This window comes from Pristiophorus japonicus, chromosome 18, assembly GCF_044704955.1.
Source record: "Pristiophorus japonicus isolate sPriJap1 chromosome 18, sPriJap1.hap1, whole genome shotgun sequence".
NCBI classification, from domain to species: Eukaryota; Metazoa; Chordata; class Chondrichthyes; family Pristiophoridae; genus Pristiophorus; species Pristiophorus japonicus.
This window is the reverse complement of record NC_091994.1, coordinates 36,284,028-36,300,341: the sequence shown is the minus strand read 5'-3', so window position 1 is coordinate 36,300,341 and position 16,314 is coordinate 36,284,028. Positions and strand designations below refer to the sequence as shown.

Genomic DNA, 16,314 nt, shown 5'->3' with positions numbered 1-16,314 from the left:
AGGGAATTGTTGATGCCAGTTCATTGGATATATTCAAGAGGGAGTTACATATGACCCTTACGACTAAAGGGATCAAGGGGTATGGAGAGAAAGCAGGAAAGGGGTACTGAGGGAATGATCAGCCATGACCTTATTGAATGGTGGTGCGGGCTCGAAGGGACTCCTGCACCTATTTTCTATGTTTCTATATGAAATCTCTCAACTATTTCCCCATCCCTGGCATCATCTGGGTGAATCTATGCTGTATGCTCCCTATAGCTTTAATGTCCTTTCTATAACAATGCTTCCTACTGTGGTGTAAATAATTGGTGCCCCGACCTGCAAGGAAACACCAGCTGCAGGTCGGGGGTATAAGAGAAGGAGTCACTTCAAGATACAGCGCGAGCCATTCCAGGAGGGCGACTGGGTGACGTCACCAAAACCCAGGTCACCAATTGGAGCATGGGCAGGAACTTCGGCGGGGCCCAGGTACAGCAGAGGTGCGGCGAATGACCGAGGCAGAGGCATGGAGAGAGATTGGGGCCCAGGAGAGGCGAGGGCCCAGGGGCAGCACAGGCCAGCCCACACTGCGATATGTGTGCGCACTAGATTTGTGCAGCAGAGCTGGTCTCCAGTCATCTTGGTTAACCCTTGCCACTGGACCAAGACTTAGCTCTGTCAAACCCGTGTGGTGGCTGGTGTGCAACTGCCACCACATGTTAAAAAATCCACACACAGGCATCTTCCACCCTTCAATATGCAGTTCGAGACCTGGAATATTAGGTCCATCATTGAAACACCTGTGAACTCATCCCTTTTTGATGTGGAAGCAAGTCATCCTTGATATGAGGGACCGCCTAAGAAGGAATATTCTGAAAATCGGTTCGTGAGCGGCACACTCCCAGAGGATTCCTATAACTGTCAACCTTGAATTTGACATTGATGCAAACCGGTAATGATTATTGCTTTTTGGCCACAATAAGCACTGCACTGCCAATTTTAAACATGGATGTTTTAAGTAGTGTGGACTATACTTGCATTTTTCCACATTAAGGGGCCAAAATTCACCGTCCCCGAAGGGACGGCCACCGCAGTGTTTGGACAGCTGATCGAAAAAAAATTGATCGACCGCCGCAGTCAGGTGATTTTCCCTCCTCGAGCCATATTCAGCTCGGGGGGGGGGATTTGAATGGTGCGGACTTTCGCCGGAAACGGCGGGTGAAGCCGCTGTAAAGATAGGTTTCCAGCGTTGAGCTCAGCAGTGTGCAGGCCGCTGAAAAGCGGCAAGGACAAGGATTTTCAGCCACAAAAAAATATGACTTCTTCAAACAGTGCCCCCACAAGGTATTCGAATCGGTGCTTGAACGCGACACCACTGGAGTTTTGCCGCGATCGGGACCCTTTAGTAGGGAAATAGTTTTATTAATTTTAGTGTTTTTATGTTACATTCCATCATCCGCAGTATTTAGTTTTTCATGTAGTTTTATTAATTATTAGTGTTTTATGTCAGATTCCATCATCCACAGTATTTCGTTTTTCATATAGTTTTATTAATTGTTTTGGCTCCATTAAACCTGCTGAGTGCTGCTCAGAGGTTTGCACATACTTTTGTATAACTTTCAGGTCTGTTTCTTTAGTGGAGTCCTGTGGGCTGCAGAGACCTGCTTGGCAGAGTTCAACCTGCGGATGGGAGGAGTATTGGGAGGGCGACACCTGGTACACCTGCTCAGAAGCAGGACGGCGCGCAGGAGAAGACGTCGTCATCAGCACCGTGCCCACTGTCTTCACCAGCCCTAATCAGGATTGCAATTGGCTGCTTGGAGACAAGGGATATTCCCTGTCCACTTGGCTACTCACTCCACTGCGGAACCCCAGGACAGCGCCAGAGCATGATAACAATGACGCTCATTGTACCACCAGGTGCATCATCGAGCAGTGCATAGGCATCCTTAAGCAGAGGTTCCAGTGCCTGGATCGCTCTGGTGGCACCTTGCAGTACTCTCAACAGGTCTCCACAATCGTTGTGGTCTGCTGCATGCTGCACAACCTGGCCATCATGAGGGGACAGCCGCTGGAGGTCGAGCCAGCAGTACCACCGGAGGAGGAGGCGCAGGAGGAGGAGGAGGAGGAGGAGGAGGAGGATCCCTGTCACCCCAGAGCTAGGAGGCATCGACCCATTGCCACCCTGGAAGGGCCAGGTGCAGACTGGCCAGCACTGTCCTGGGAGGGTGTGCCCTCACATATATGGAGGTGCCTGACACCTCCCCTGCAATCTCCCTCCATGCAAATGCACTGGTGGTCTGACAGGTCTCCCCACGTCAGGAAACAGTATTCTTCTTCTGTCCTCCACACCGTCCATCAGTGTCTCCAGCTCCATATCAATGAACCTGTTGGCTTTCCATGCACCTCTTACACCAGCTATCCTTCCAAACTCCTTCCCCACCCCCCCCCCCCCCCCGCCCCTCCAGCTCAGGGTCTTGCTGCAAACCCTGGCCTTTAAAAAGGCCAGAGAGCAGCTGGCTTGTTAGAAACCCTTACCTGCATGCTGAATTTCTCAGTGGTGTAATGCTCAAATTAAGACAGCTACACCGCTGAAAAATCCAATTTGGAAGGGTTCTTTAGCACTGGAACCCATTTGTTCACTTTTGGAGCTGAATATGGGGTGGCCCAGCCACGAAAATATTTTGGCGCTAATGGCCCCAAAGAGGTGGAGGGAGCACCAGCTTTCCAGTGGTACTGAATTTCAGGCCCTAAGTTTCATCTGGCTTCTATTTATCCAATTTAGTAACATGTTTGTCCTCCTGAAGTCATTTATATTCTTCTTCACCATTAACCATGAGATAGTTCCAAAACTGACCACTGTTTACATCCCTCCAGTCCAGAAAATATCCATTAACCACTACTCTCTGTTTTCTGTCTGTAAACCAACTTCCTATCTAGACTGCTACACTCCCTTTAATACCAGTGAGACCATCTTGAATTTCTCCTGTTTTCGGAGTCAGTTTAGGACCCTAAACTCTAAGAACAAAGAAAATTAAAGGTGAGATAGGACCATTTATTCCACCAAATCATGTCACTCTGTATCCAAGGTCTCAGCCTGACTACTTTGAATGCCCCTAACATCTGCCTGGCAGATCATCCGAGATATTTATAATTCTTTGGGTGAAGAAGTTCCTCTAATATTTATTCTAAATTTATCAGTTTTTACTTCTGACCTTTTTTTAAAGGAATAAATTATATTTTAAAACAAGAACCCTTCCTTAACTGTCTTTTCTCTAGGCTGTAGAAATTAAACATTTTTTAAAAACTTTTTCCAGGTCATTCTTCTTACACGGAATTATTCTTGTTGCTTTTCACTGTACCTTGTCCAATAAACATTCTTCTTCGAGTGGTGACCAGAATGATAAATAGTATTCCAAAAATGGTCTGACCTGTGCCTCAGCAAAACTCCTGCCTGATCAAATTTTGAACATTGCCAGAGATTGGTCAACTGTTATACCAGTCCCTTTCTAAGCAAAACATGTGCTAAATGTGCCTTTTGATTCACATTGTACTTGCGTCACAATCTATTTTGAGCAGCGTGAAACATTTTCCATTCATCAGTATTACATACATGGCAATGTAGAGAACCAGCAAAAGCTGACCAATATCTCCTCCTCCACTACTTTTATTTTCTACTTGGTTGATAAAGAGAGATATAAAATATTAACTTGTTCAATTAACTTACTAATGCTGGCAGGCCTCTGCAGAGAATATCTTTATTCAATAAGTCCACAGTAAGTGTTGAAATCTCACTAGGGAACATCCTAAATGGAAAGAAAATGTTTGTACGTTCTTCACATTCTATTACATTAAATTAGACATAGAAATAGACTAAATTAGGGGTACAGTTGTCATTCTACAGTAATTTTTTTTAAATCACGATTTTTAGTTAATCAATTAATATTGGTCAATGTTAGACAGTTTTATATCTCTAAATCTATAAACTTTTGTGCAATCTTAAGAAGTTACCTTTAATAATGTAAGATTACTTGCTGGGGTATAAGGGTAAATTTACCTAATGTTGAGCTGTGCTTAAAGGTAGCAGGGTTCATAAATGGGACTCCCATTCCGATAATGTGAGACGTCCCTCTGCGGTTGTAGGTTTGGTGAATTTACCTCTGAGCACAACGGGGGTTAAATTGGATAAGACCTGAAAAAGGGCGAGGGGATCATTGCACATGATTAATCGTTGCGCGTGATTAACCCATGCCCGTTCATTGCGTTGCAAGGAGTACAGTAAATTCTTGCTGTCTGCTGTTTTACATGATTGCTTTACGCAGCCAGCTTTACCTGCACTATTTATTGTCTGCACGCATCAGCAGGAGGCCTGACATCGCAAGTGGCTAGCACTACTTAAAAGCAGGCTGCACCTTTTAAAGGTGAGGTGCGTTGTGGCTGTAAGAAGTGGTGGGAGTTATCTGAAAATTGATTCTGCGCTCTGATACTTTGAGCAATAGCTGAACATGTGAGAGAATGTACACCAAGGTTTTCAGACAGTGCACTGGTGGTCTTAATGGAAATGAGGAGAGATAACCTGTATCCACAGGGGGAGCAGAAGGTCCTCCAAAAAGATATTCCAGACAGATGCTCAGGAGGCAGTGGGAAGAAGTAGCGGCAGAGGTCAATGTCACGTGTGTTGCTTCAAGAACATGGATGCGGTGCAGCAAGAAGTCTAACCATCATATGAGTTGTCAAGATGAGTGAGTTCATCTTCAAATGCATATCCTACCAACTGCACCACTAGCCTCATCCACTGCTCAATTTACTACACCCCAATCACCCACCTACCAACAAACTCTATCAATCATATTTATATGCTTCACCTCACCCACTTAGCACTGTTTCAAGCCTCACAGCTCACACACACCAGTAACTATTCAACCATGGCAGCAACATCGCCCAAACATATTGCAGAACATTCCTTAGCACACTTCCATTTTTCTTGCAGATGCTGGTGCATAACAGTAGTCAGCAGCAAAGAACTAGAGGAGGACAAGCGTGCCTACATGTTTTATCTTCCATGGAGGAGACGGTGCTGGCCATCATGGGAAGGGAAATCACAGGGACCGTAGCCACTGGCGGGGCTGAAGCGATTGATGATGAGGGTATCTGTATACCTAATTCACCTTCTCTCATCCCTCATTGCTCTGACTTACAAGGTGCTGATGGTGTAAGCATGCACTTCTTACTTTCTCCTCTCCCCTCACCATAGTCCAACACTCGTCACAAGAACATAAGAAAAAGGAGCAGGAGTAGTCCATATGGCCCCTCGAGCCTTTCTGCCATTTAATAAGGTCATGGCTGATCTGATCATGGGCTCAGCTCCACTTCCCTGTCTGCTCCCCATAACCTTATTGCTCAAAAATCTGTCTATCTCCGCCTTAAATATATTCAATGACCCATACTCCACAGCTCTCTGGGGCATAGAATTCCACAGATTTATAACCCTCAGAGAAGAAATTCCTCCTCATATCAGTTTTAAATGGGCGGCCCCTTATTCTGATACTATGCCCCCTCATTTTAGTTTCCCCTATGAGTGGAAGTATCCTCTCTGCTTCCACCTTGTCAAGCCCCCGCATTATCTTATATGTTTCGATAAGATCAGCTCTCATTCTTCTGAACTCCAATGTGTATAGGCCCAACCTACTCAACCTATCTTCATAAGTCAAACCCCTTATCTCTGGAATCAATCTAGTGTAGCTTCTCTGAACAGCCTCCAATGCAAGTATATCCTTCCTTAGATACACAGAGACCAAAACTATATGCAGTGCTCTAGGTATGGCCTCACCAATACCCTGTGCAGTTGTAGCAGGACTTCTCTGCTTTAATACTCCAGCCCCCTTGCAATAAAGGCCAACATTCCATTTGCCTTCCTGATTACTTGCTGTACCTGCATACTAACTTTTTGTGTTTCATACACAAAGACCCCCAGGTTCCTCTGTACTGCAGCACTTTGCAATTTTTTTCCATTTAAATTATAATTTGCATTTCTATGGTAAGCACATATTTCTTACTTTCTCCTCTCCCCTCACCATAGTTCAACACTTGTCTTAAGAACATAAGAAAAAGGAGCAGGAGTAGGCCATATGGCCCCTCGAGCCTGCTCCGTCATTTAGTAAGATCAGGGCTGATCTAATCATGGACTCAGCTCCATTTCCCTGCCTGCTCCCCATAATCCTTTATTCCCTTAGCGCTCAAAAATCTGTCGATCTCCGTCTTAAATATATTCCCATGATGGCCAGCACCTTCACCTCCATGGGGGTAAAGTGGATATTTTCCCACATTATACTCCAGCTGCCAAATTTTTGCCCACTCACTTACCCTATCTATTTCCTTTTGCAGATTTTTTGTGTCCCCCTCACAATTTGCTTTCCCACCCATCTTTGTATCATTAGCAAACTTGGCTACATTACACTCGGTCCCTTCATCCAAGTCACTAATATAGATAGTAAATAGTTGAGGCCCTAGCACCGATCCCTGCGGCACCCCACTAGTTACTGTTTGCCAACCGGAAAATGACCCATTTATCCCAAGTCTCTGTTTTCTGTTAGCATGGATAGAGGATTGGCTAACTATTATATTACCTCCAACCCCGTGAACTTTTATCTTGTGCAGTAACCTTTTATGTAGCACCTTATTGAATGCCTTCTGGAAATCCAAATACACCACATCCACTGGTTCCCCCTTATCCACCCTGCTCGTTACATCCTCAAAGGACTCCAGCAAATCTGTCAAACATGATTTCCCTTTCATAAAACCATGCTGACTCTGCTTGATTGAATTATGCTTTTCCAAATATCCTGCTGCTGTTTCCTTAATACTGGATTCCAGCATTTTACCAATGACAGATGTTAGGTTAACTGGTCTATAGTTTCCTGCTTTCTGTCTGCCTCCTTTTTTAAACAGGGGCGTTACATTTGCAATTTTCCAATCCACTGGGACCTCTCCAGAATCCAGGCAATTTTGGTAGATTACAACCAATGCATCCACTATCTCTGCAGCCACTTCTTTTAAGACCCTAGGATGCAAACCTTCAGGTCCAGGGAACTTGTCCATCTTTAATCCCATTATTTTACCGAGTACTACTTTTTTAGTGATAACGATTGTATTAAGTTCCTCCCTCCCTATAGCCCCTTGATTATGCACTATTGGGATGTTTTTCATGTCTTCTACCATGAAGACCGAGATAAAATATTTCTTCAAAGTCCCTGCCATTTCCCTGTTCCCCATTATTAATTCCTCAGCCTCATCCTCTAAGGGACTAACATTTACTTACCCACTCTTTTTCTTTTGATACACTTGTAGAAACTCTGACTATCTGTTTTTATATTTTGTGCTAGTTTACTTTCTTTGGGCTCAATTTTCCCCAATTTGTTTTTTGGTGTATTGCCAGAGTTATGCCCGTTTTTCTAAGCCCCAACTAATCCAAAAAGAAATGTGGCAAGTTTCCCCGTTCTATTTTTTGAAATTGGCACCATGCGGCCTGTCCTGTAACCTCAGAGGATGCAGCCTAATGTCTGCGGCAAAAAAACGACGCCGGCCATTCTGCGCATGCACGAAAAAAATAAAATTCTTGACGTGATTCCTATGGGCGCGCATGCCCAGTGCAGTTCCCGGTCTGCAATCACCCATTTTTAAAGAGCCAGTTGTGTTTGAGAACTTGAATTCACATTGGAAAAATCAGAGCTGAAATACAAGATGCAACGCACGCTAGGACCAAGAATTTCTTACAGGATGAAGTGGAGACATTACTTACAGTGATTGAGGGCAGATGGCACGAGCTGGACACCAGCAGAAGTCACATAAAAGTTCCACCCAAAGAAATGAAGAAATGTTGGAACCAATTTGCAGATGATTACTGTGCAATGGTGACCAACCCGAGGTCTGGAGGCCAGTGCAAAAAGAAGTGGCAGGACCGTGGTCAAGTATTTAGTGTAAGTAATATTTCATTTATTTAATGGAATTGCAATTGTAAATGTGACCAGTTGTATATGTCCCACCCAGCAGAAAGACACCCTCTTTAAAAAGTTATATTTTCATCTTTGCAGAGGAAAGTGGCACACAACAAACAAGAAAGAACTCGAACAGGAGGAGGCCTGGCAAATCTGCACCCACTGACACCCTTGGAAGAGAGGGTCACTGCTTTGATAGGTCCAGCCTGGAGAAAAGTTACCACCATTACACAAGCTGGGCCCACACTCGAGGGAGAGGGTAAGTCCTGCAAATTCCACAGTCTGGCTTTGCTAAACATTACGTACTGCGCAGCTAGCCATGCTTCAGTTCATGGGGATGTCTCCGTCAGCTACGCTTCTGTTGATGCAATGTGCTATCATTCATCGTGGTCCTTCAGATCAGCCTGCTGCCTGCGCTGCATGAGCCTACTCATGCCACCCACCCTGCCCCCTCCTTTGCTGCTAACCATTTGTCTGTTCTGTTATATTTTTCACAACTTGAGGCCAACCCTGATGGTACAGAAGACGGCTCAGACAAAGACGAGCCTGAAGAGAAAAACATCTTCCAATCCCACTTTCCAGACCAAGAGCGTGGGGGGTGAGGGGGAAGTGATGGATGAAGGCCACACTGTTGTACTCACTTTGGAGGAGGTGCAGGTGCCACCTATTGAGGTGCCAGCCCCTTCCTTGATTCGTGGTTTGAGTGTTGGTGGGACATTCCATGGTTTCCCATCATCTGCGGCTGGGGATTGGGCCGCACCGTCCGAGGCTGCGGGTCCCAGTGGGGTGCAGCGAGGCACACCCAGGGCCCCACCGTCCCAGGCTGCAGGTCTCAGTTGGATGCAGCAAGGCATACCCAGGGCCCCACCATCCAGGCTGCGGGTCCCAGTGGGATGCTGCGAGCCGCACCCAGGGTGAGGAGGGGAAGGAGAGCTTGACCGTGCTCTCCTGAGGTGCAGGATCTAACAGATGTGGTTCAGAAGATGGTAATGAGTGCGGAGAGCAATGACCTTACCCGATCACTCCTGGACACCATCAGTGGGGCGGTGATGAGGTATCGGGACTGTTGGGAGGATAACAACACTCTCACGAGAACTGGGAACACTGTCCGCGAACATGAGGAAGGGAATATCTCAGTCAGCTGAAACAATGTCGGTGCACATGAGGGAGGGAATGTCACAGGTAACTGATGCGCTGTCAGTGAACATGAGGGAGGCAATGTTTCAGGTAGTTCAAACATGAGGGAGGGAATGTTGCAGGTAGTTGACACACTGTTGCTCAACATGAGGGAGGGCATGTCACAGGTAGCTTCGACGCTGTCGGCGAACATGAGGAAGGGAATGTTGCAGGTAGTTGACACACTGTCAGGGCACATGAGGGAGGGAATGTCGGAGTTAGCTACTGCAATAAAGGAACATACCCAGATCCGGCACCCATTGACAGAATCAACTGCCACTCCCACTCCAATCCCCTGACCAGCCTCTGAAGACACCCAAGCCAGGCCTCCCACATTAACCGCCTGCCCCCGGGCCTCTACCCGCCACCCGCCCCCATCAAGAAGTGAGCATTACCCAAGATGTTCAAAAGAATAAGCTTGGTACCAACCCGAGAAACGCTGTGCCACCGCCTGCGAGCAGGAGTGGTGGAGTCACCAAGACCAAGCGCATAGAAACATAGAAGCATAGAAAATAGGTGCAGGAGTAGGCCATTCGGCCCTTCGAGCCTGCACCACCATTCAATAAGATCATGGCTGATCATTCACCTCAGTACCCCTTTCCTGCTTTCTCTCCATACCCCTTGATCCTTTTAGCCGTAAGGGCCACATCTAACTCCCTCTTGAATACACCCAACAAACTGGCATCAACAACTCTCTGCGGTGTGGAATTTCACAGGTTAACAATTCTCTGAGTGAAGAAGTTTCTCCTCATCTCAGTCCTAAATGGCTTATCTCTTATCCTTAGACTGTGTCCCCTGGTTCTGGACTTCCCCAACATCGGGAACATTCTTCCTGCATCTAACCTGTCCAGTCCCATCAGAATTTAAAATGTTTCTATGAGATCCCCTCTCATCCTTCTAAACTCCAGTAGATAAAGGCCCAGTCGATCCAGTCTCTCCTCATATGTCAGTCCAGCCATTCCAGGAATCATTTTGGTGAACCTTCGCTGCACTCCCTCAATAGCAAGAACGTTCTTCCTCAGATTAGGAGGCCAAAACTAACACAATATTCCAGGTGAGGCCTCACCAAGGCCCTGTACAACTGCAGTAAGACCTCCCTGCTCCTATATTCAAAACCCCTAGCTATGAAGGCCAACATACCATTTGCCTTCTTCACCGCCTGCTGTACCTGCATTCCAACTTTCAATGACTGATGTACCATGACACCCAGGTCTCGTTGTACCTCCCCTTTTCCTAATCTATCACCATTCAGATAATATTCTGCCTTCCTGTTTTTGCTACCAAAGTGGATAACCTCATATTTATCCACATTATACTGCATCTGCCATGCATTTGCCAACTCACCTAACTTGTCCAAGTCACCCTGCAGCCTCTTAGCGTCCTCCTCACAGCTCACACCGCCACCCAGTTTAGTGTCATCTGCAAACTTGGAGATATTACACTCAATTCCTTCATCTAAATCATTAATGTATATTATAAATAGCTGGGGTCCCAGCACTGAGCCCTGCAGCACCCCACTAGTCACTGCCTGCCATTCTGAAAAGGACCCGTTTATGCCGACTCTCTGCTTCCTGTCTGCCAACCAGTTCTCTATCCACGTCAGTACATTACCCCCAACACCATATGCTTTAATTTTGCACACCAATCTCTTGTGTGAGACCTTGTCAAAAGCCTTTTGAAAGTCCAAATACACCACATCCACTGGTTCTCCCTTGTCCACTCTACGGGTCCAAGTTTCCACACGCGCCTAGAACGGCGCAGTCCTGACCTGGACGCCTGTTTTTCGCGCCACAAAGTGCGCCTAAAAAAATCCTCGGTATTCTCCACCTACTTACAGGTCCTCTGGCCCTCGGCGCAGCCAGCACGAGCTGTGGGGGGGCGGAGCCAGGTCCCTGCGCTGAAAACAGTGCCGGGACCTCTGCACATGCGCGCTATAGTGGGCACGCAAGTGCAGTAGCTCCAGGCGCCGAACTGTGTGGGAGGGGCCCGAAGCACGCAGCCCCTAGCCCTGGCTGAATGGCCTCACTGGGGCTGCGTGAATAAGGCTCCTCCCACGGCCAGCTCCTGCTTCCCCCCCCCCCCCCTGACCAGACCCGACACTCGCTCCCCGCCCCCCCCTGCCTCCGGACCAGACCCGACACCCGCTCCCCACCCCCCCTCTGCCTCCGGACCAGACCAGACCCGACCCGACACCCGCTCCCCGCGCCCCCCCCACTGCCTCCGGACCAGACCCGACACCAGCGCCCCCCCCCCCCCCCCCATCCCGACCCGACCCGACCCGCGCTCCCGTTCCCCCGACCCGCGCTCCCCCCCACTGGACCCGACCCGACTCCCGCTCCCGGACTGGATCCGACCTGACCTCTCCTCTCCCCCCCCCTCTCCCTCTCCTCTCCCCCCCCTCCCTCTCCTCTCCCCCCTCTCCTCTCCCCCTCCCCTCTCTCCTCTCCACCTCTCCCTCTCCTCTCTCCCCCCTCCTCCCTCTCCTCTCTCCCCCCTCCTCCCTCTCCTCTCTCCCCCCTCCTCCCTCTCCCCCCTCCTCCCTCTCCTCTCTCCCCCCTCCTCCCTCTCCTCTCCACCCCCCCCCCATCTCCTCCCTCTCCCTCTCCTCTCTCCCCCTCCTTCCGCTCCTCTCCCCCCCCCTCTTCTCCCCCCCCTCTCCTCTTCTCCCCCCCCTCTCCTCTCCCCCCTCCCCCTCTCCTCTCCCCCCTCCCCCTCTCCTCTCCCTCCCCCCCGACCCGAACCGAACCTCCCCGACCCGACCCAACCCGACCCAACCCAACACCACCTACCTGTAAATCTGGTGCTGGGGACCCGAAAGGCCTGCCTGAAGCACTTTCACACAGGTAGGAAGATGGTTTATTTAATCTTTTCTTTGCTTATAAATGTTTATTCAGGTTGGATTTATTTGTATAATATTTGTATAAGTATAAATAAGGATTTATTATAGAATTTAATGACTTCCCTTCCCCCCCCCACCTCGTTCTGAACGCCTAATTTGTAACCTGCGCCTGATTTTTTAATGTGTAGAACAGGTTTTTTCAGTTCTACAAAAATCTTCACTTGCTCCATTCTACTTTAGTTTGGAGTACGTCTTCACTGTGGAAACTTTCAAATCAGGCGTCAGTGGCCGGACACGCCCCCTTTTGAAGAAAAAATTCTGTTCCAAAGTAGAACTGTTCTACCTGACTAGAACTGCAGAAAAAAAAATGTGGAGAATTGCGATTTCTAAGATAGTCCGTTCTCCACCAGTTGCTCCTAAAAATCAGGCGCAAATCATGTGGAAACTTGGGCCCTGCTAATTACATCCTCAAAAAATTCCAGAAGATTTGTCAAGCATGATTTCCCTTTCATAATTCCATGTTGACTTGGACCGATCCTGTCACTGCTTTGCAAATGCGCTGTTATTTCATCTTTAATAATTGATTTCAACATTTTCCCCACTACTGATGCCAGGCTAACCAGTCTATAATTACCTGTTTTCTCTCCCTCCTTTTTTAAAAAGTGGGGTTACATTAGCTACCCTCAAGTCCATAGGAACTGATCCAGAGTCGATAGACTGTTGGAAAATGATCACCAATGCATCCACTATTTCTAGGGCCACTTCCTTAAGTACTCTGGGATGCAGACTATCAGGCCCCGGGGATTTATCGGCCTTCAATCCCATCAATTTCCCCAACACAATTTCCCGCCTAATAAGGATATCCTTCAGTTCCTCCTTCTCACTAGACCCTTGGTCCCCTAGTACTTCCGGCAGGTTATTTGTGTCTTCTTTCGTGAAGACAGAACCAAAGTATTTGTTCAACTGGTTTGCCATTTCTTTGTTCCCCATTATAAATTCACCTGAATCTGACTGCAAGGGACCTGCGTTTGTCTTCACTAATCTTTTTCTCTTCACATATCTATAGAAGCTTTTGCAGTCAGTTTTTATATTCCCGGCGAGCTTCCTCTGATACTCTAATTTTCCCCCTCCTAATTAAACCCTTTATCCTCCTCTGCTGATTTCTAAATTTCTCCCAGTCCTCAGGTTTGCTGCTTTTTCTGGCCAATTTATATGCCTCTTCCTTGGATTTAACACTATCCTTAATTTCCCTTGTTCGCCATAGTTGAGCCACCTTCCCCGTTTTATTTTTACCGTCAGACCGGGATGTACAATTGTTGAAGTTCATCCATGTGATCTTTAAATGTTTGCCATTGCCTATCCACCATCAACCCTCTAAGTATCATTTGCCATTTCTATTCTAGCCAATTCATGTCTCATACCATCGAAGTTACCTTTCCTTAAGTTCAGGACCCTAGTCTCTGAATTAACTGTGTCACTCTTCATCTTAATAAGGAATTATACCATATTATGGTCACTCTTCCCCAAGGGGCCTCGCACAAGATTGCCAATTAGTCCTTTCTCATTACACATCACCCAGTCCAGGATGGCCAGCCCTCTCGTTGGTTCCTTGACATATTGGTCCAGAAAACCATCCCTAATACACTCCAGGAAATCCTTCTCCTAATGCTATTGCTACCAGTTTGGTTAGCCCAATCTATATGTAGATTAAAGTCATCCATGATACTGCTGTACCTTTATTGCACGCATCCCTAATGGTGGTGGAGTCACCAAGACCAAGCGCAGCAGGCAGTCTTCGAATAAGGTGGAGGAGAAATGGGTGCAGCCTTTCTTTGCTGCTGTTGTTGTTATTATTATTATTATTATATTTACTGTTGTAACTTTTCTCAAATTAAAGTTTTTTGTAAGTTTAAAAATGAGTAAGTGATCTTAAAGTTTGTAAGTGATCTTAAAGTTTGTAAGTGATTTTAACTGAAAACTTTAAAGTTTGATAAAAATATTTTTGTATTAAAGTTAAATACAAACAAATGTTTGTTAAACTTTTGAATAAAATATATTTTAAATTATAACTGAATCATTTCCATTATTAACACAACTTTTTGAAGTAAACAAGAATCAGTTCCATTATTTGTTCCATTATTAACAGAACTTTTTGAAGTAAACAAGAATAATTTCCATCATTTGTTCCATTAACACAACACAACATTATGGAACAGGCCCAAACAGTAAACATGGTCCATGTGGAATAGTTGCCGTTGAGCTTCAGGCAGCAAAGCGTTCACGGATGAGCTGCTGACACAAGGCTCAAGCAATCGTTAAAGGATCAAAGACGGCCTGCCCGCCTCCGTTGTCGTGCTACGTGTTCAGGTAGTTGCATGGTTTCCTCGTCCTCGTCCTACTCCTCGACATCTGCATCTTCCTCCTCATCATCAGCCACTCTCACCTCAGGTGGGCCTTCTACTACCAGGTGCTGCTGCCTCATGATGGCTAAGTTATACAGCATGCAGCATACAACAGTGAACTGATCAACAATCTCAGGGGAGTACTGCAAGTAGCCTCCATCCGGGTTACGCGTAGGAGCGTCATGAGCCAGGTGCCTAGGCCGTACCCGAAATTTTTTTTTTTTAAATGCGAAAACACGCACCCTTTGTTTTGCAGTAGCCAACTCTGCCCTTCTGGCTGCTGCTGAAACATGGCAAATATAGCGCTCCCACGTAGGATGAATGCATCATGGATGCTCCCAGGGTACCTTGGATCAACTGACATGATGCAATACATGCCGTCACACACGAGCTGCACATTAATGGAGTGGAAGCCTTTTCTGTTCCTGTACATCTCGGAATCCTCCAAAGGTGCTCACAAGGCGATGTGGGTACAATCAATGTAGCCCTGTACCTTTGAGAAGCCAGCAATCCTGGAAAAGCCCACAGCCCTGTCACGCATTGCTTGGGCGGTCATGGGGAACTTTATGTAGTCATTTCTACGGACATATAGTGCAGCAGTCACCTGCTGAGTGCAGATATGTGTTGCTTGTTGAGAAATGGTGCACACATCCCCAGTTGTAGCTTGGAAATATCCAGATGCATAGAATGAAAGTGCAGCTGTAACCTTCACTTCAACTGACAAAGCAGTCCTCCTGACGCCTCTAGGTTGCAGGTCTGCTTTTACTAACTCACAGATCTCAGTTACAACTTCTTTGCGGAAGTGCAGCCTTCTGATAAGTCTGCATCACTCAGGTGCAGGTACGAACGCAGTCTCGATATACCCGACGTGGATAAGGCATCTTGTCCATCACCCTACGTCTCTGAGGTTCGTCATGCGATGACGTCAAATCAATTGTCTCCTCCGCAGCACTATCATGCAGAAGGCTTGCACAAGGTATGGCATTGTCAGTATTGCCCCCATGATTAAATTGTACATTTGCAAGAAGCTCAAAATGGCAGGCAGGTCAAGGTTCTTTGATCTCTCTCCCCACAAGGTCTGTATAGACCACACCCAGGTTTGAGCAGACACAGTGATCGGGAATCCCTCCCCGGGCATCATTTGATGCATAGTGTAGACTTCTGATTCCTTCTGTATGCCTTCCACAGCCCCCCACCCACCTGGGCTTCATTTGATGCATAGTGCAGGCTTCTGATGCCTTCTGTATGCTTTCCACAGCCTCCCACTGTAGCACCGGCTTTCTGGCCATTTTTATGAACAATACTTTAAATCCTTAAATCTAAAACCCCCAAGAAAGAACTGTATTGTTTGGCAAGCTTGTGGAAGTGGTTTATAGAACAGGATTGACTAGCAGGAGTTTCGAGCCAGGCTAACCTGATTAATATGCAAACGGACATTTCACACTGACAGGCTGGGTGGAAGGGAACCCAGGTCAATTGACATCATCACCATCTAACATGATTACTGGGGACAATACCCCGAGAGGTAACTCAGAGACACTATGCCCTCACATTACTAAAGCACAGTCACGACTCAGTCCCAACCAAAACTGGTGGAAGGCAGGAGATGGCCAGGCCATTGTCTTCTAGGAGATAAGCCAGTTAAGCAAGATCGGTTTGAGATCGAAACCCATTACCTGTTAATGGAAGCCATCAACTCAGGAAACGACAGACATCCAGTAATCAGCACCCATTGCCTCTCCAGATGCAAGGCCTGGGAGCAGGAAAACAAAATATTTTTTACAAAGATTTCAAAGGTTACAAGCCACTCCAGGCCATAGGGGAGTTCAGACAGATCACCTGAGTCAGTATTGGCGCGAGGAAAGTTGATGGGTTTTGGGGATAAAAGGAGCCGTTTTGCAATGGTTCGAGGCTCTCTTCATTC

At 46.9% G+C, this 16,314-nt stretch overlaps 1 protein-coding gene across 7 annotated transcripts in view; it reads right to left on the bottom strand.

Moving 5' to 3' along the window:
• The window catches only part of LOC139228654 (cation channel sperm-associated auxiliary subunit delta-like), a 362,402-nt gene that overhangs the window by 222,379 nt on the left and 123,709 nt on the right, over positions 1 to 16,314 (bottom strand). For 6 of the 7 annotated variants that reach the window (XM_070859874.1, XM_070859876.1, XM_070859871.1 and 3 more), the window contains one exon: positions 3,707 to 3,785. In XM_070859874.1, coding sequence (XP_070715975.1) covers positions 3,707 to 3,785 — 79 coding nt within the window. Of the gene's footprint in view, positions 1 to 3,706; positions 3,786 to 4,036; positions 4,110 to 16,314 lie in introns of those variants that run through there. The other variant, XM_070859877.1, reaches the window with a different exon arrangement.